Source organism: Pinus tabuliformis, chromosome 4_2 (genome assembly GCF_031772625.1).
Source record: "Pinus tabuliformis cultivar Carrire ecotype Pingquan chromosome 4_2, CPIR1, whole genome shotgun sequence".
In the NCBI taxonomy this organism is placed as follows: Eukaryota; Viridiplantae; Streptophyta; class Pinopsida; order Pinales; family Pinaceae; genus Pinus; species Pinus tabuliformis.
Genome location: NC_142304.1, coordinates 525,307,685 through 525,328,356, shown reverse-complemented (window position 1 = coordinate 525,328,356; position 20,672 = coordinate 525,307,685). Strand labels below are relative to the sequence as shown.

General features: G+C 37.9%; 1 protein-coding gene across 4 annotated transcripts in view; it reads right to left on the bottom strand.

Moving 5' to 3' along the window:
• LOC149170318 (methionine aminopeptidase 1D, chloroplastic/mitochondrial-like) overlaps positions 1-19,857 on the bottom strand; it is a 320,955-nt gene extending 301,098 nt beyond the window's left edge. The window contains exons 1-2 of one of the 4 annotated variants that reach the window (XM_089428982.1): positions 19,608-19,854; positions 4,518-4,578 (exon numbers count right to left, since the gene is read on the bottom strand). In XM_089428982.1, coding sequence (XP_089285108.1) covers positions 4,518-4,567 — 50 coding nt within the window. In that variant the 5' untranslated portion in view covers positions 4,568-4,578; positions 19,608-19,854. Of the gene's footprint in view, positions 1-4,517; positions 4,579-19,607 lie in introns of those variants that run through there. The other 3 variants (XM_089428985.1, XM_089428983.1, XM_089428984.1) reach the window with 3 other exon arrangements.
• Positions 19,858-20,672: the final 815 nt, after the last annotated feature.

Sequence of the window (20,672 nt, the reverse complement as noted above, 5' to 3'; positions counted from 1 at the left end):
GGGTTCGATTTTAGAAGCTGGGCGCCGGGGTGTGAGACCGAGAGGCAGAAATCGAAGTTCCTGGGCAGCAAATCGATCAGCTGGAGGAGTGACGTTGTCCCTAGAGGGTTTGACGTTGGGCTGATGTAGACACTGCGCAGAGGCAGCCAGGGGCAATCATTCAGGGGCTGGATCAGCCAAGATTTCCAATGATAGTGTGAGGTAATCTCACAGATCTCTCTGTCAGTGATATTCTCTATAACTGGATTGTCGGGAAGGCATCCAAAAGTTGTATTCAAAAATTACTACTGCATAATAATAAAACCCTCAAAGTTGTTGCACCAGTTTTCCCACATTGGGTTTTTCCGGGGACATTTGTCCAAAAATAACTGTGTCATTGTGTTGTATCTATTTCCTGTTCAGTTTCTTGTTTGGGCATATTATTTTAAATAGTGAATGTTGCAGTTGTATTTACTTCGATATTTACCGTAGAACACAGTAAATAACTTGTATGGATTAGCAAGTAGGAGAAGTAACCTCAGTTTGCTGCAATCAGGATTCCAGGTTTAGGAATTTTCACACTCACATCATAAACAAAATTTCAAATTGTCTAACCTCTAAATTAGTAGATAGAAAATGCTCGAGCCCAAACTCTTCTTCGTTAACTAAATAAAGAATTCGGCTCCTTCAAGAGATGTTATTCGTCCTTCCTTAAAACAGAGAATTCCACTCGGCCTCTCCTTGAAGACTTGTGGCTCCTCCTCTTGGGCTCCATCTTCCACAAGAATAAGATTTCTATGTATGAGACCTTTCCATTGGTCTACTCTATTTATTCTTTTCTCTTGGATCATTTAGGAAAACTCTAGATCTTAGGGTTTTAGCCTCTCAACCCATTAGAATAAACTATTAATTTCTTTAGGTCCCAAACCCACTGCTTTGGGTCCAAAACCCCAACTTTGGTAAATTTCCCAACCAACTTCTTTTGGTGGGTTTCCTTCTCTCGGAAATACCTTCCGAGCTACCCAAAATTCCAACATCTTTTGCCATTCTTGGCCATACAAACCAAGGCCAAGTTCTCCTCTTCATCTTCCTGCTTGTTGACCTTAGACTCCTCCCGAGTCTCTTCCTAGATGCAATCATCCCAAAGCCTCTCCCAATAGAGAAGGTGCTCCTGGGTGCAGATTCCTTTGACAAATGGTTCCCATGACTTGGGAAGACCATTCAGTGCCACATTCATAAGCTCAATGTCCTTCACTATCTCCCCAATCGCTGCAAGTTGATGTTGTGTCTAGGTGATCTTCATGAAGTAACTAGCAACATTATCAGACTTTGACACCTAGATGGATCTTAGTTTATTTCTCAAGATCACCTTCCTGTTCATGTTGTTGCTCTATAATACGTCCACTAGAGCTTTTTATGTCTCTCTAACTATCTTATTTTCTACCAAATGTATAATCAGGTGATCCTTTACGACATCTATGATTTGAGCTCCAATGTCCTTTTTGTGGGCTAACAATTGTGTTGGATCAACTAGCAATTGGATTTCCTTATCCACAATCACTATAAGGTCATTCTCTTTTAGCAACAAGATAACCCTTTCCTTTCAACACAGGAAATTTGATGCTCCATCCAATCAATCCTCAAATCTAAGGCTTGTCACTACCATCTCTGATCTGATAATTTATCCTTGTACTAAGTCCTTCTAGCACCCACAAGAATAAATTGTTGGTTTATAGAACAACTGGATCTCCCTCATGGATTTGTGCCTCGATCCTTTGAAATGCCCACAAAATTACTCTACTGCCAATCCTCTCACTATTATGGTCTCCCTCTCTCCTCTAAAGACTAACCTTCACCATTCATGTTGGTTGCACTAGCACAATTATGATTGTGACCTTTGCAGCAAAAAAAACTGTGTTGTACTGCATGCCCTGTCACTATGTGTTTCTGGATTGTTTTGTAGTACCATGCAATTGTGTATGGCCTCGTATGACTATACAGTGGTTCCTCTATGACTATACCTGTGTTGACAACTTGTGGTTGTTGCTCAATGCGTTGGCGTTTTCCTCTCAGCTCGACCTCCCCCTAGTGTGCGGCTCCTCTTCTCTCTACGACTGTTGGCTTGATGCCAATGGCTCAACCCTTCATGCCCCATGGCCTATTCCCTTTTTGCCTACGTTGATGCTGCAATGCTCCAAACATAAATCAAAAATTAATTATTGAGATTCAAGGCCATCAAAAATCAACATAGGAAAGCTTTCAAGTAATTAGCATATAACCTATGAGAGCAATGAAAGATGAGAACTTACCTATAGGACGAATAAGTATCTTACTTGCAATTTGAAACTGTTGCGCTACTCTAATCTAGCTAATCGCAACCAAAGTTTTGGGGACAACTCTCCACCCAACTGTAAGCCCAGTTTCACTATTTCTTTCTTCTGCTATCCACCCCCAAGCCCTCAATCAACTACCTTTGTCAGTGAATCCTTCTTATCCCGAAATTCTCCTAGGAAAAGAATGACTGACATCCTCCTGGATCTCATCCATTAAATAGAACAATTTGTTCCAAAAATGGAAAGATAATCTTCATGCCCATAATCCATGTGTCATCATGAGAATTTCTATTTTTTTGTCTTAAGTTTTTCTTGACCTAGCATTTTCCATAATTGACTCTTGCTTATTTTATCCTTTTAGTTTTTATTAACTTATAGTTTCCTTGTTTATTTATTCGAAACTTCACTTTATTATTTATTAATTATTATTCACTCTATTATTAATTATTTTATTTATTTTGTTGTTATTGTTGTTGTTATTATTATTATTATGTGTTAATTTAATAACATGGGGTATTGTAGACACTACTCGACAGCTCACCTCTCTACGACTTGCGGTGAACCCGGTATCTCCGTGGGCACAGTTGCAATGGTTCACGCTGTTAAGGGTTTTCCGCTACCCAACATTCTATGGCTGCTAGTGGTTGTGTGTTATCGATGATGGCTCCTATCCTCCTTGCCCTGTGGCCCTAACACCCACTATCAACTTCTGCAGTATCCTCGTGCATCCTGACACTATTGTCGATCACTACTCGACCCCACGACTAACATCCACTTTGTCGACTTAGTAGCAAGCCCTAACGGCCCTGTCTCCCACTTAACCTAGCTTTGTGGATCCTATCTCTGATGGCTAGGCTGATAGACCTATTGATTGGCCCCTCCACCTTCTTTTATTGTCTTTTCAACTACCAATTCTTACAACCCATGTCATATGACATACGATCTACATTCTTCAACCCTATGCAGCGTACGAACTAATTCATATGATCCCGTGCTAGCAAAAAAATTACCTCATATGATTGTTGGCCCAAACTTGGCCTCTCAACGCCTATACAACCCTAGCAACTTGTGATTCTAAGATCAATTTCTTTCAAAGATTACGCTTTGATATCGTGTTAAAATTTGCTTTGACCCCAGCAACTTAGCAATTTACTACCTAGCAGATTACAAATCTACCAAATAAAAGCACAACTAGGATCTTTAAAAAACTTAAATAGTAAAAGCAAAATGATAAGCAATATCAATCATATAAGCAGACAAATAATTCTTCATTTATTAAATTCAGAGCCTACTTAGGCTCCCTTACTGGTAAAACGACCGAAATTACATATACAAAAATGAACTTGGATCTATTCTAGTTGATCAAGCCCTACATCTATCCTTTGATCTATCCTGGATTATCTGGATCTCCCTTGTTGCTCCTTACACCTTCCTTGGACCCGATACACTTGAATGGAAGTCCTTCTCCACCCAACCACTGAGATCTCAACTCACTAGGTCTTATGCTCAAGATGTCATGTGTGCCTTCTCCCTTAGCCTAGCCTTTCTTTTAGAATCTTGAGTTGTTGACCGAATTCACAACCAAGTGATTGACGATTTAGATTAAATCTCAACATCACTTGAGATCGACAATCGAGATTCATCTAATTCACTAATGCTAAAACCTTTGCATTTCATTAGATTAACTAACTTTCGTCTTTAGAAGAAATTACTTTAATCACTAAAGTAATTTCTAAGGTTAAGGGTGTTTTAGGTGACTTTTGCATGCACATCAACATATAGCAAATACCAACATCAAAATGCTCAGAGGCTTATACAAAAGAAAAATGACAGGCCTGTTAGACAGCTTATTCAAGGAAATCTGATAAAATACTGAAATGAAAACACTGAGGGAAAAAGACATGACAATTAACTAAAAGGAACTCTGCAAACTAAGACTTCAACTCAAATGACAAGGCAGTAAATGAAAGCAATTAGTCAACTGTAAGGAAGGACTTCTACCCACAAAAAATCCATTCCTTATTTCTCTTCTTTTCATAGATATCCATATAAGCATTTCAATTTGGCCCGGATCACAGCATCAAAAAAAGTGTTTTATATGAATTGAATTAGTAACTAGGTGAAGAGTAGAGAAATTGTATCCATACACATTTATCGCACTAATAAGATCCTAAAATATCAAGTTAAATGAAATATGATACAAACCCTTCATTAATGACTAACTTCAGAAAGCAAGAGATATTCCTGGGGATCATAATCTGAATTCCTGCAAAATCTCAAATTTGTCAGGGATTAATTTCACGTTCAACATAAAATTGGATATGTCAAAAAAAAATTCTTCATCTACCTACATTGCAGACCCAAGCAGAAACCAAAAACAAGTGGACCATTATAATCAGAACCTTAAATACATAACAAATATCATTACTCAACACCATGGAAGACATGCATGCAGCTTGCTTTAAATTGAACACCATCACATTCCCTGTGTTTGGCCCTAGAACCTAATTTTCACACCATTCACGGTTAATGTATATATGACTGTATTATAGGCAGAAATTTGAGATCTGATGTGTGATCTTGCCTCAATCACACTATCAATGAGCACATGTCTTGGAATTGCATTACAGATTTTGACCATGCTAGCAACTCCCTAAGTATTTGTGCTAAATCTCCTAAGAGAAGCTAAGGTATTACAAATTGCTTTCCACACTTGAAATACATGGAATTGAGCGACTTAACATTATAGGGTTAGTGTGGCTGCAAACTTACCTGGGCACTGAGAAAGTGCAGTGATTTAGTGTCGTGTGCAATGGACTAGTCAAACTTGTAGGGAATTGTATATAATCAATAAAATATCCCACAAAAATGGTCAGTGTTACAGCCATTGCCAAACCCATTATCCCACACAAGGAGATTGCTTATGTGACTCCCCCTATTGCTATATAAAAATAGGCACACAATATCTCCTTAGTGCCTTGGAGACTCTTACCACACAAATATAAGAGTTAGGGTTTGTGTATACAAAGCATGGCCCCTCCCTTTCCTATTTAGACCACCATTACCTTTACCCTGATATGTGGTTGAGAGAATATAATCGCCATGACTCATGTTATCCCCTCACTTCTAGGGGTAACTAGAGGAGAATATTCTTCTATGATCCACATTACAAACAATGATCCCAGTGATGATTAGTAGAAAATCCACGAAATTCAGCAACTACTAATATGAACAATCTGAAAACTACTTTCTTTTCATACAGACACAGAATTTCTCTACTAAATTTTGCAGCAGAATAGAACAGAAATAAAACACTGTCACACACAATGTTTTTCTAGGGAACCCAACTGGGAAAACCCTCTGCTTGTTTGATAATTTTATTGAAAGAAAAATGAGCTACAGATCTCTTACAATACAACTTGTTCCAATAGAGAATACAATCTGATTCCCTCTGCTTGTACTAAGCTGAAACAATCTGCAAGACCCCTGATCTGCTTGCCTTCTTGCCTTGCCTGGATAAGCTCCTCAATCCTTGCACAAATCCTAGGAAATAAGCCCCTATTTCCTAGCACATTCCCAAGGCACTTCTTCCTTCTTCACTACTTGCACAAGCTCCTCTTGTACGTCCTTTCTCTCACAAGCTCCACACATAAGCCTGTGCAACCTTCTCACAAACCTGTGAGCTCTATTGCCTTGTCTCACCAACTCATGCTCACAAGACAATTCTCAAATCCGTGCCTTTGTCCTCCTTTTAAAGCAATTCGACTGGCTAAAGTTAGCAAGTTCTAATTTTAGGAAAGTGGGTTTGTGATTGATTGAGTTAACTGAGTTAACTAACTCATGCAACTCGTCTTATCTCAATTCTAGAACTTGAGATACAATCACTCATTCTATTCCACACTTAACTCGCACTAGAAGACAACAAACTCGGCCTTCCACTTTTGCTCATTAGTTAACTGTGTCATAATTCGTCTTAACTTTTAGGAACTAATCCTAAGTTATAGGAACTCATCCTAATTTGTAGGGACTCGTCCTAAATCTTAGGAATTCATCCTAACTTATAGGAATTAGCTCCTAACTTATAGGAATTGATTCCTAACTTATAGGAACTCGAGCATGCTAAGGAGAAACTCGTTGTGGCCCCTTTGATTAAGGCACAAATCAAGGAACCTTTCTCGTTACTACTTTCAACACTTACTCTTAGTGAGGAAGGTGCTTCTGGAAGAACCTTGTCCACCTGGATCTATCTCCAATACTACCACGTTCTCCGTTGTTGCAACTACTCCCTCTAGAGTCTAAACTAGAAGACTTCCCCGCTTTCTTCTGCGGAACTTGATTTGAAGACCTATTATTTGCCACCATGCTCTGCGAGTCCACCTCTTTAGTCATCAATACCATGTACCTCTGTGTCTGCTTTTTGATGTTTAGAGACTCAACTCTCTTTTGATCTCCCTTAACCAAATCCTATGCCCACTTGGCTCGAACTCTCCCTATACTGGAAGTCTCTGACTAAGTGGTTGCATCCACTCGCCCTCATCACCCTGCTGCTCAACCCAACTACCAACTAGCTTAGACTCAAATTGAGATATTGGTTGAGGCTCCATCTTGAGAGCTCTATCCTACTCTCACTCAACCACCACTTCTCTACTCTAAGCTCTCCCTGCCTTGCTACTCAAGGTTGCACCTGTCTCTACTTGCAACTTGTAGATATTCTTCACCCTCACACCTATCTGCTTCTTACATCCAGAAACCAAGTGTTGGAGGTACGCCTTACCTCTGTTGAAGATGATATCATATCCCTTGTCCTCAAGGATAGCTACCGAAACAAGAATTTGCCTCAATCCTAGAACATAGAGAACATCTCTGAGATGAAAATAATTACCTAACTCCCTTTGAAAACTGACAGTGCCAACTCCTCTAGTTGCATACTGACCATCATCTCCTAGCTCAATCTAAAACCGCATGTCCTTCTCCTTCAAGTCGCTGAAATACTTCTTGTTCCCAGTCATGTGGAAGGATGCTCCTTGAACACCTCTGGAAGGTACTTTGCCTCCTCTTTTGTTGATCACTGTAACTTTTGCTACTTCAGAATGCTTCCATCTCCAGCCATCAAATCTACCATTATCAATCTCTCTTGGATGCTCCAAGAAGACTGAACATAGGTTACTCAAATTATTTGCCCTCTAGTTAATCATTAGTCCATCAATGAGGCAACACATAGGGTCTTCATCCAATGCCCACTTGTTGCTCCTTAGTCCTTCAAGAACACAACACTTTGAGACTTCACACTCCTCCCACTTCTACCTTCCTGTGCTGCTCAAATGAAGACAAACTTAAGGCATGGAGGCTGCCCTCTATCACTGTCAAAAGTCCTTCTCCAACAATCAACTTAGGGCTTGTTCATAAGCCCACTTGGCTGGTCCTTATTCCTTCAAGAACTAGCCCTTAGGGCTTCTCTGATTCTACCCTTCTAACAGTCTTCAAATTCCTTTATACTAAAGTGCTTCTAGAAGGCTGGAGAGAGATCCATCCAATCTTTAAAATGGGGGGGGGCAAGTCATTGGACACATCTTGGATTTGTAGTATTTTCTCTTGGAATGTTTCTGGAAACTTGAGTTTTAGGATCAGAGAGCCCTAGGACAAAAACCCTTGGGTTTCTTGATGTGTTGGATGAAACCCCAACCCACTATTGGGAGGTTTCAGTTAGCAATATCACGGAGCTTCATCAACATCAGTTGTGAGCATATATGGAGCAAATCTGTGGATTGGAGTGGGGGTCACACTGATCTCATAATTGCATAATTTCCAGTTCAGTTTGGGAAGCCAAGAACAGTTTTGCAGCTAAAATTTGGACGTCGTATTGTTATTTTGGAGCAGATCTTCAGTTGTTGTCAACCATTCACATATTAATCGGTGTTTGTAACAAGTTTCAACCCAGATTTGTTATGTAACATCATATTCTAGATAACGAAATAAGGTTGATTTTCTTGTCCGTGTTTTCTTGCTAAGTTTTGCCAATATGTCACGGTGTTATTTTTGCGGAAAATTTACCAATGTGAATTTTCTCAAGAATTGTCAAGGAATATTTATCCAAACTTTTAAATATTTTATGGCTATTTTAGCAAATTAAATAAAAAGTATATTACACGTTTTTGCTTAGATAATGTAACGAGAGGATTTGATCTCTCTTATTGTTATTGTTGTTATATTTAAATTATAGCTTACACCTAGTAAATATGGAGCTTCATCAACATCAATTGTGAGCATATAAGGAGCAAATCTGTGGATTGGAGTGGGGATCACACAGATCTCCAATTTGGGCGTAATTTCCAGTTCAGTTTGGGAGGCCAGGAACAGTTTTGCAGCTGTAATTTGGAGGTCATATTGTTATTTTGGAGCAGATCTTCAGTTGTTGTCAACCATTCACATATTAGTCGGTGTTTGTAACAGGTTCCAACCCAGATTTGTTATGTAACATCATATTCTAGATAATGAAATAAGGCTGATTTTCTTGTCCACGTTTTCTTGCTAAATTTTGCCAATATGTCACGATGTTATTTTTGCGGAAAATTTACCAATGCGAATTTTCTCAAGAATTGTCAAGGAATATTTATCCAAAGTTTTAAATATTTTATGGGTATTTTAGCAAATTAAATAAAAAGTATATTACATGTTTTCGCTTAGATACTTTAATGAGAGGATTTGATCTCTCTTATTGTTATTGTTGTTATATTTAAATTATAGCTTACACCTAGTAAACCTATTCGCTGCTAGCATTATATGGTCACCTTCATAGCAATATTTTGAATGGCACCCCTAGCTTTCCAAGGATAATTTTCTCTAATAGATTTTAACAAGTTAATGTTGATTTGTGGCATGCATAGTAGCCCGTACTGCGTTACATCTTCATGCATTCACCTTCTTTGATTCATACTTCTTTTCCTCCATTTGCATTGGGCAAGTACTTCTGCACAAGGTTGAGTGTTTAGACATACTAAAGTCGCCTAATTGACCCTTAAGCTTAGCAATTACTTCATTTATTAAAGTAATTGACTTTTATAAAATAAAGTGAGTTAATCTAATGGAATGCAAAGGTTAAGTACATTAGTGAATTAGATGAATCTCAACCATTAATCTCAAGTAATGTTGACATCTAATCTCAACCATTGATCTCAACTAATGTTGACATTTAATCTCAACAATCAATCACTTTGGATATTAGGGTTGTGAATTCGGTCAATAACTCAAACTTATAAAAAGAACGCTAAGGTAAGGGAATAGACACGGTCAGATAGTGAGAACTCAGTGATTGGGTGGAGAAGGACTTCCATTCAAGTGAGCAAGGTTCAAGGAAGAGTGCAAGGGGTAGAAAGGGAAGGATCCAGATCAACCACAGATTGAAGGATGGATCAAGTGTTTGATCAGCTAGATCAATTACAAGTTTATTGTTGTATTGGTATTCTTCTTCAAAGGACCTTTTTCCCAAGAAGGGAGCCCTTGTATGTTGTAGATTCTTATTTAATGAGTCAACAAATTTGAAGGGCATAAATCTTGTGTGCATGTGATTGAGATTGGTGTGTGTTGGTGCGTAGGGAAGTGACCCAGGGTTCAAAAGTATGCCAACAAAGCCCCTTGATATACCGGCATTTTCAACACCTGCAAGTAGGTAAGGTCTCACCCAAGGTATACTAATGGGTTTGTGGAATCTTTGAAGTTTATGCAAAGAGACAAGGGAAATGGAGACAACTCTGGTTCAAAATAACCCACCCCTAACTATTACAATTTCCATATGTCGCAAATGTACACATTAAATAGAAATACATTCAAGAGCCCTTACTGTGTGCATTAAAACATCCCCAACATCTACAACGAGTATTGGTCGAGCATAATATATGGTTTATCCATAAAAGTAAACATTTGATGGGCATTCATTGTGTAAGCGCATGACTAACTCCGATGTAAATCCAAAGAAACAATGTCCATTCCTTTATACAATGACATAATTACTTACAACGCAAAAAAGTATCCACACAGACATTCACCAGAAACCTTGCACAAACTCTATAGCTCATTCATTGATTCCACCATTGACACAAAAGTGGGAGGAAGAGCTACTATGGTGAAAAGGGGTGGCCTTCTTAGATTGCATAAGACTAGCCCCTTGATGCTTAGGGCTTACATCATTAGGGTGTACTACATTTTGTTGTAACAGGACCCTTTTCGATGTGCCTTTGCTTGGCAAATGGTAAACTTCCACTCACTTTTTCTTCATTGCTCCAAGGCAAAGGAAATTTAGATAATCCTACTAAGCTAAATAGGAGTTCGCCATTTTATTGGACTAGACAATTGGAAGGACATGTTTCAAAACTGGACAAACCATTACCCTTCTTTAAAGTAGACAATTCCAATTTCAAAGTTATGGACATCAATACCCATATACATTTCATGCGGGTTATAGAATGCAAGAAATCAAATAACATTCAATAGTGGGAACCAAAACCCAATCAAAAAGGCAATGAAAGATGAAAACCTACAATAGGAAGCAAATGAAGAGAATCTTTATACTAAAGATGAACTCTAGTGGGTTAAAAGGGTTGGACATGACAAACTCGACTTAGTCCCATAAAAGTCCATGCAAAGAAGTCTCCCAACTTCATCCTTCCTGATGGCTATACTCTAATCTTTGACAAGGAAAAGAACATGAATCTATCAAGGATCAGAGCAGGGGGGCCTATTGAGGACCTAAAGGGTCTAGCTATGGTCAAGTTCGCATGAGATTTGAAGCACAACACCAACAACAGTGTAGAAGTGCCCAGTTTGTGCAAAGGCTTGGAGATGGTCTATACAATGAACATTTAGTGCTATAGGTGGGGGATTCTAAACATGCCATCAAAGTCATGTGAGGGACTTGGCATCTCATTAGAATTAATCTCTCACACGTTATTAGTAGAGTAAAGCATTTGGTACTATCCTATGAAAAACCTAATATCATCATGCAGTGAGGAAGTTTAACAGTGAGGCAAATTTATTCGCAAATGGAGATTTGAAAATAAATCAAAAGAGGAGAAATATTCATTTGCATCACTTTGCATCACTCCATTATATACAAACTTTGTTTAATTTCCTCCCTTTCATCTCTCTTTGCTCTATAAAATTTTAAAGCTTCTCCCTAGCCTTTTGCTGTCTACCAACCTCTTCCCACCATGCCCCCATCAAGATGTCCTACCAATTTTGTCAACCTTGTGAAGGAACTCATGGAGCTTCATTGCCACTTGAATGGTGCATGGACTTAGTTGGATGCTAAACACAAAGAAATTTATTCTTTGGTGTTGTATGTTCATTGTGACCAACAAAGTTCGGTCACAAACAAAATATTCAGAATGTCTGAAATATAAAGAAATCCATGTGGGCAATATATAAAATGTATATAAGAAATTTGACAATAGAAAACGAATGGTATGATAGAATATAGTGAGGGTACCCCTGGTATATATACCTAGGCGAGACGCATTTTCTTGAATAGCCATGTCCTTTAAGACATGCCCTTTCATTATACTAATTATTATTAATTATGAATTAATTATTTATATTATTTTATATATTTATGTTCATAACATTGCTTTCCCCTTTAGAAATGCTTTGTCCTCAACGCATATGATGAAAAGGCTTAATAGTTTTTTATGTCTTGTAATGTCTTCGCATCTTTCCCAATTCTTGGTTCATCTTCAATGATACAAGACAATATGAACTTCTGAATGTTGAGCAAAATTGTCAAAACTAAAAATTATCTAACCATCCTCATTCAATCTTTTGAGAAACTTTGCATTTACTTAATATCAAAGATGAATTGTTATTTAAAACTTAATTACACTTGCATCAATATCCTTCAAAACATAAATCAGTGATTTATGTCCTAAGTATTATTGATATGTTGACTGGTTGAGATGTTTGCTCTGTGATTTGGATGTCAATAAGGATTTCGTGTTACCTGATTTTCCCTTATCACGCTAGTGGAAATCTCTTGATTTACTTCAAGTATATGATTTCCTTTATGCACTGATGTTTGCTTGGTCAATCACTCACACACACAATATTCAAAATGTCTGAAATATAAAGAAATCCATGTGGACAATATATAAAATGTATATAAGAATTTGATAATAGAAAATGAATGATATGACGAAATACAATAAGAGTACCCCTGGTATATATACCTAGGCAAGATGCCTTTTCATAAATAATCATGTCCTTTCATTATACTAATTATTATTATTTACGAATTATTTATTTTTATTATTTTATATATTTATGTTCATAACATTCATGCCTTTTAGGACATAATGACAAGTCTGTTGGTAGAAAAAGGTGGCCCTTTCTACCAATCTAGGTGATCTCTCTAAAGCCCTTGGTAGTAAAGTCCCATGGGAAGACTTTGGCAGAATGATGTTGCAAACTAGAAATCAACTCAAATGACACATACATCATTACAAACCACACACTTTAGTCTTGTGATGCTTGTACAAGCTCCAACACATAGCTGGAATAAGTCTTTCGAGTACTTCTAAGCCAAACTCTAATCTACCTTGCTGTCAAGCTGAGTTAACTCACCCTCAGGTCTAAATCTCTATCAACAAGTCAAGCTTACTAGAAGTGAGTCATACCCACGAGTGGTCCAAAAAGCAGATCTTGCTCGCGATTAACTCAGAGATTGGAACCAGATTTGGTGGAAGATACTTTGTCATCTTCAACAAGTTTCACCAGAGCTCCTCGCATTCACAAAAGCATTGCAGATTCAGTCGTTAAGTTTTGATACGGAGAACCTTAAAATCTCACAAAAGCATTGCAAATCCAGATTCGGAGAATGTCCACAAAGAAAAACAAGACCTGTTTTGCGGGATTCGGTGCTACATTCTCGTGCATTTTGTAGCCGCGGAGTTGTTGCTTATCATGTTGCTTTTTTGAAGGCAACCATTATAAGAACCGTTCAAACTATTCATTGCAGGGCCCGTCCCATGTTCGACCTGCGTGATATGTGAGCGCAAAACCCATTTCACAGAAAAGTTCTGCGAGGTACCCATCTATCTCTTTCATTTGGTATTTTGTGCGTTACTGTCATTTTCTGTTTTGTTACACATATACAGAGACTTGCATTACTCTTTGCCTGACACATAGAGACAGGTTACAATGGGTGTGTTAAACATATATAGAGGCCTCATCCCAAAATGGAAAACAATGGCAAGGAAATCTCAGATTTTGTGGAAACAAATCACTTAGCGCAAGTCAAAATTGCTTCAACAAACAAAACAGGGAAGTGGATTTGGGTAAATGCAAAACAATATCGGGGCATTTTAAAGCGCAGGCATGCTCGCTTTAAATGGGAACAAAGAAGAAGAAAGCAGCCCCAAAAAAAGAAAGCAAATAAAAGCAACAAAAATAAGAGCAACAAAAACAAAGAAGAGTCAACCATTTACAGTCCCACATCTACACCTCTTACTTGGTCATCAAATCTCTATGTCCAGGAACTAATGAAGGCAAGGGAAACACTAGAAATTTTGGAAGCCAAAGAACAGGAAAAGGAAGACAAAATCTCAGAGTTTACACTTGCAAATCGATTTTTAATTCAAGGTAATAGGATCCTAAAAGAGCAAGTAGCAATGCTACAAGAGGCTTTAGAGACAGGAAAACAAGAATGGGAAAATATGAAGGCAACATGGCAAACCATGAAAGAATCAATGGCAACAAACAAGGAAGTGATAAGTTCTAAAGCAACTCAGGTAAACACACAAATATCTCAGCAGGTAGTCATTTCCGAAAAAAATGCAAAAGAGATCAAGAGGACAAGCATTCCAAAAGAAATCAAAACCAAAGCTAAGGGCACTAAAGGTTACATAAGGATGGAGGAAAAAGAAGATGTAAGTGCTCGTAGAGCACAAGAAAGAGAGCACAAAGACAGAAAAGATAGGGAAACAAACTTTATTATAAGAGGAATAAGTGACTATGGAAAGAATGAAAGCACTCTCAATTTGACAAGAGACTTTTTGAAAGAGAAATTACATTGGAGAGGGCAAATTTGTCAAGCAAGAAGGGTGGGAAAAATATGTGAAGAGAGGCCTCGACCCATAAAAGTCATCATGGCGAGTGTGCAAGACAAACAATATCTCTTAAGCAAAAAGAAACTCTTGAAAGGCTCACACTTCTTCTTAGATGAAGATCTAACTAGCAAACAACAAGACGTGAGAAGAGAAGAGGTGCAGAAAATTAGAGCAGCAAGAAACGAAGGGAAAAGAGCATGGTTGTACAATGGTAAAGCGGTTATTGCAATGTTTGGGCCTCATGGCAAAGCAGGGCAACAATTTGGCAGTAAAGAAAAACCAGTTAATTCTATAATAGGGAGGAAAACAACGAGATCAACATGGATGAAAAGGGGTGAAGACTCAAATTTGAGTCTTGTGTGCCAAGCCGCGTAGCAATCAAATCCTACCCAGGTCTACCTAAGTCTAGTCCGTTGGAACTGTAGAGGTTACCCTTAGAGGAGGGGACCTGGGATAGGGCCTATTGCAGAAGGTAGAGACATAATCTGTCTCACGGAAACTCATGAACATGATGGTTGTAAAACTCCTATGTTTGATGGTTATTTGAAATTAGCAATTTGGAACAAGGCAGCAGAAAATGGCAAAGGGTATGGAGGAATTCTGGTTTTAGTGAAAGAAAAAGAAGGTCGTCACATACAACTTGTGAAAGAAGATACAAATAAGCAATATTTATGGTTCAAAATAACAAAGAATGAGAACCACATAAGAATTGCAGCATGTTATTTTGCACCTCAAGCCTCAAAAACTTACAAAAATAAGGGGTTAGATAGCAAAGACCCATATGCAGCTTTAAAGCAAGATATTGTTGTATATTCTCAGTAGGGAGAAGTTATTTTAGTGGGAGATTTCAATGCTAGAACAACAAATCAACAAGCTAGTTTTTTTTTGTTGCAAAGAAGATCACAATCCTATCTGGCTCATTGAAGAGGAGAATCCCCAATGGCTGAGATGTTCAGAAGATGACAAAGTTAGCAATCATTTTGGAGAGGAGTTGCTCACGTTGTGTGGTGCTTTCAACTTAATCATCTGCAATGGTCTTGATAAATGGAAAAGGTCTGGGAAGTTCACTTGCAACACATACAATGGGGCAAGTGTTGTTGACTACGTTATTTGTTCACAAAGCTTGATAGAAAGGATAGATGAAGTTAAGATTGGAGAGCATATGTGGGACTTAAAATCAGACCATAACCCAATTTATATAAAGCTATCTTGGTTAGAAGAAAGACAGCATAGGAAGAAAACCCAATGTTCTGGCAATCGATATCAAGGGGAAAAATTCTTCTAACACAAGAAAATTGCACTATCTTCAAAACAATGTTGGAGAGATCAATTCAAAAGGGGAAGAGTGGTTCCCAAAGCCTCAATAGTCATGAGTTAACAAATATAATTTAGAGTGCACTTGAGAAGTGCAAAAGAGCAAAAAATAGGAAATCTGAATCAAATTGTTTTCCTATAAATGCTTGGTTTGATGAGGAATGCAAAATGGCAAGAAAAACCTTGAAAAAGGCAGACGAGGAGAAGATGAATGTAAAGTTATATAAACATATTTTAAAAAAGAAAAAAGATGAGTTCATGCAAACAAGGCGAGAAGAGTTAATATATCTAGGCAAGAATCACCCAAAGCATTTTTGGCAGGAACTTCAACCAAGGAAGAAGCAAACTGAAAATAATATTACAACCAATCAATGGTTTGACTATGCATGACAACTCTATGAGAAAGAATGAAAGGAGGAGCCTCCTCCCAAGATTAACACAACTACAAAGCTTTTCACATTACAGGAAGTAGAGACAAGAATTAAAAAGTTGAAAATAGGAAAGGCAAAGGACTTGGTTGAACTTCAAGCAAAATATCTAAAGTGGGGAATGAACATTCTTGCACCGCACATCATGGAAATATTCAACAACGTCATTTAGCAAGGATTCCCAAGAGATTAGACAACTAGTCTAGCAATACCCCTTTTAAAAGTGGAGACATTAATAATCCTTCCAACTATAGAACCATTATGATCAATTCTTTGTTTGCAAAGCTCTTCAGCAGCATGGTGGAAAATAGAATCAGTAAGTGGGCGGAAGTCAAAGAAAAGAGGGCAAAATGGCAAGTATGTTTTAGGCCGAAGCATTCTACAATAGATCATGGTATCACATTGAGACACATTATTGAAAAGGTTTGGGAGGGAAAAGAAGAAGTATTTTGTTGCTTTGTTGACTTCAAAAAGGCATTTGACACGGTCCCTAGAGATAAGTTGTGGAGTAGAATGGAAGAACTTGAAATTCCTTTGCATTATAGAGTTGTTGTCCATAGGCTTTATGAAGAGGTGAAAGTCAAAATTAGAACTTCAACAGGTATTTCAGAAAGCTTTAGAAGTGACATCGGAGTCAAGCAAGGTTGCCCTTTATCCCCTACTCTTTTTGGTTTATATATTGATAAATTGGAAGAATGGCTAAATCTGCAAGGTGGGGATGGTGTTTGGTTGGGAAAGTTTGTGATAAAGCTTCTTTTATATGTTGATGACCTTGTATTGATTGCTAAATCGGCCCAGGGATTGCAGATGCACCTTTATGCCATTGAACATTTTTGAAGAACAGTGGGGATGCAAGTCAATATCAACAAGACCAAAATAAGGATTTTCTCAAATAAAAAGAAGCAGAGCCAACATACGTTCTTCTTTGATGGCAACATTCTTGAAGAAGTAAATGAACACAAGTACCTCGGGATTGATTTCAACAACAAGCTTAATTGGGAGCACTGCAGAAATAATAGAATTTTAGGAGGGTGGAAAGCATTATATGCTCTTCAAAACAAATGTAGAGAGACAGAGTCATGGGTTTGGAAAACAATTAAAGTGCTTTTTGGGCTCCCAGTTTGTCCAGTGATATTATATGGGTGTGAATTGTGGGCTAGCAACATCCCTATCTCAAAATGGAAGCAAATTGAGAAAATCCAAAAACGTTTGATCATGAGCAAGTTTAAAATAAAAAGTTTGGTCTCTTATGAGATAATGTTGAGTGAAACAGGAGCAACTTCCATCGAAGCAATTGTTATGGTGCGTCTCATAAGGTATCTTCAGAGAATTGAGCAAATGGGAGAAGGTAGATGGCCTAAAGTTATCTTCAATGAAGGAATGAGTGAAAGAAAGAAATCATGGATGAGACAAAACAACAAATGGATGCAAAAATGGAATATTTACCTCAATGCATGTCCCACAAATAGCAAGGATTTAAAGAGTTATGTTATGGAGAAGTTTTGTAAACATGTATGGGGAAAAGAGTTGGGTAGAAAGAAGAAGTACTATGTTCAAGAATTCAACCCCACGTGTGATCTCCAGCAAAAAGAGTACATTGGAGCTAGCATTCCATGGAGAGCAAAGATTCTTATTGCTCAATTAAGAACTAACTCGCATCAACTACGATGCGAAACAGGTCGATGGAAAAGGCCTAAAGAAGCTTGGGAAGAGCAGGTGTGTACTTTTTGCACTTCTAGGGCAGTGGAATCGGAAAAACATTTCATTTTGGAATGTGATGCTTTCAGAGACATCAGAGACAGTTACAACAGTATGTTAACAGCGATTCCTTGGCATTGTCTTTTCAATGAGGGGATTGTTAGAAGGTTGGGTCAGCTCATCATTAATTTGAATAATAAGAGGATTGAATTGCAAAAATCAAAAAACAGGGATACTAGTGGTCCCATAGACTATATCTAGTCTCGTGGACGTTAAAATTTCATTTCATTTCATTTCTCACAAGTCATGGGTTGCTCCCATCTTGAAGAGTCCAATTCTCGAGCAAAGGAAAAACCCCGTAAAAGTCATATATAAATCCCAAAATGAAAAAGAGAGATTCTCCTTTCTTTAAGCATTCTGTTTCTGAGTGTTCACCAAGTCCAAGTCACTCATACACTCCAACCTCGCCAAGTTTTTTTGTAAAACAAAGTTTTCAACACCACTCCAAGTAGCTCACAGATGATGGGGTCGGGTTGAGATGATTTGAAATGACAACTCCGAGGAGGAATAGAGCTTGGATAATAACAATCAGAATAATAAGGACGACAAAAGCACCCACTGGTCCTCAACCCCACCCCAATGGTGAGCTTTCCAGATTCATCTGCTAAAAGAGGAGCTTTCTCCCCATTTAGGTGTTTTGATTTTATGTTTTGAGCTTTCTCCCCAGATTATATTGTTTCATTTTCTGTTGATTGTTACACTCGACTTTCATTTCACTACTCATTTGAGAGGAGACCTCTTCTACCCGCCCCTCTACCCAACAAACTCCCAGGATTTTTGTATGGTCTTCTCATGATGGATATAATTTCTAGTCCTTTTGACCTAATTTGGTCTCTAGTGGACATCAATATAGATCTCGTGTTCTGTTTTGTCAGGTATTTTTCTACTATCATGGAAAAACAACGCTCTCCTATATGTCAAAGGGAGAATTTATGTACTGATTTCATTCCCAGGGATATCAAAAGGGTTGGGGAATTTTGGCCATAAAGGAGTTTACACAGGTAAATCTAGAATTGAACCCAATACTAACAGACGGATTCATGGCAAATCACCCTACCAGTATAGCCAAGGTGCTGTACAAATCTGTGAATATATAGTATACTTATTTCACTTCAATTGTAAGATTCTGCAACCTGAAAAGGACCAACTGTGCCCTTTTACCACAAAAAGGTAGAATAAGAGAGGATATTAGCAAATTTTACAAAACAATCTTCGCTTCTTGGAGATCAAATAAAAAAATTATTGATTTAACTTTTTAAGAGCAAGATTGAAACTCCATAACGAAGTGAGATGTGCATTGGAACCTCTGCAATCTTGAACGAGAGCTAAAAAGAAAATAACGTGTCGTGATACAGAAATTGCAAATGGCTCGTTTCCATCCAGTTGCCAATTTTTTTTGGTAAAAAATCATGAACAATCTGAACCCATGCATTGGGACAACCTTGCAGTCCTTTTTTATCCAGGCCAACTTTTTCCATGCTCATTCCTATTCAAATGATAAGCTTTCGTGTCCGAATTTAATTTCGGCATTAGCAAGGCAAATCGCCTTAACCCTTGACCTTAACAATGGCTTTCCAAATGGCAGTAGTGTCCTCTAGTTTGATCAATGCCTTAGCTCTTGTGACTCATTCGATATCTATAAGCTTGAACATACGTAAAACCTCACGACATTTATTAATTTTCTGATGGTTTAGCAGACATACCTTTAGATACTAATAAAAATCTTGGTTAGCTCTGTAAATTGCTGCCCTTCTCTTTGAAGAACTATAGATTCCTTCAGAATGAAACCTCTGAAGAGCTCAGAGTGATTATTCATAAATATTTGTGCTCCAAGAGCCTAGACCATGTAATTCACTTATTCATAAATACTTGTGCCCCAAGAGCATAGACCATGTGCATGAATCACGCCTAGGGTTGCAGTGTTTTAAACGATGAATGGTGAATTATTCATGTACTATTTATTTATGAAAATTGTGAGCATTTTGAAATCTAAATGGCAATGTCTTTTAACACTCGATCTATTAACCACTCTTCTTCATTAAAAACTTTTAGTGTGAGCATATTAAAATAAATTAAATTTAAGTATAAGATAGGTTTATTTAAGTTTAAAGCTTTTAAGTTAAATTTTTTTTTATTGAGATAAAAAAACATAATTATATTTATGTTTAATTAATGACCATAAAGTAGGTTAAAGGGATTGTTGAGTACAATGATGTCTATAAATTGGAGGAGAACCAAATGGTCTCTTATAAAAAAATACAATGCATGAATATAAAAGGTATAATGCAGGAACATAAAAGATATAATGTATGGAATGCCCTCACGAAGAGGATCAGACTCATCTCTCCTAACATCCGAGACTAACTGAAGAGCACCGAAAAAAATCCCACAAAGTTTGTTGGTCTGATGAAGGGTCAATGGGAGGTGCAGACTATCCACTAACTCGTTGTCTGGGGGAGTTTGTGCACTGTTGAGGTCTGGAGGACTTAGTCCATCTCCCAGGGACAGATTTGAGACGTTTTAGTTGCTGAGGTCTCGTGTGGCGGGGTGAGGTCCCACGGATCCTCACTGGTCTAGAGTCTGGATATGAAACGGCATCAATTGTTCTCTTTGTGCCCTCATTTGAAGGTAGTACCTTGAAAAATGTCGTGATCCTCTTTGTGGGGTCTGGTCTGATGGGAGGTTGAAGAATATGCGCTCGGAACTTGAGAGCCTCCGGCATAAATAGGGCCAAACATCTCTGACTGGTTACGGGTTAAATTTTTTCA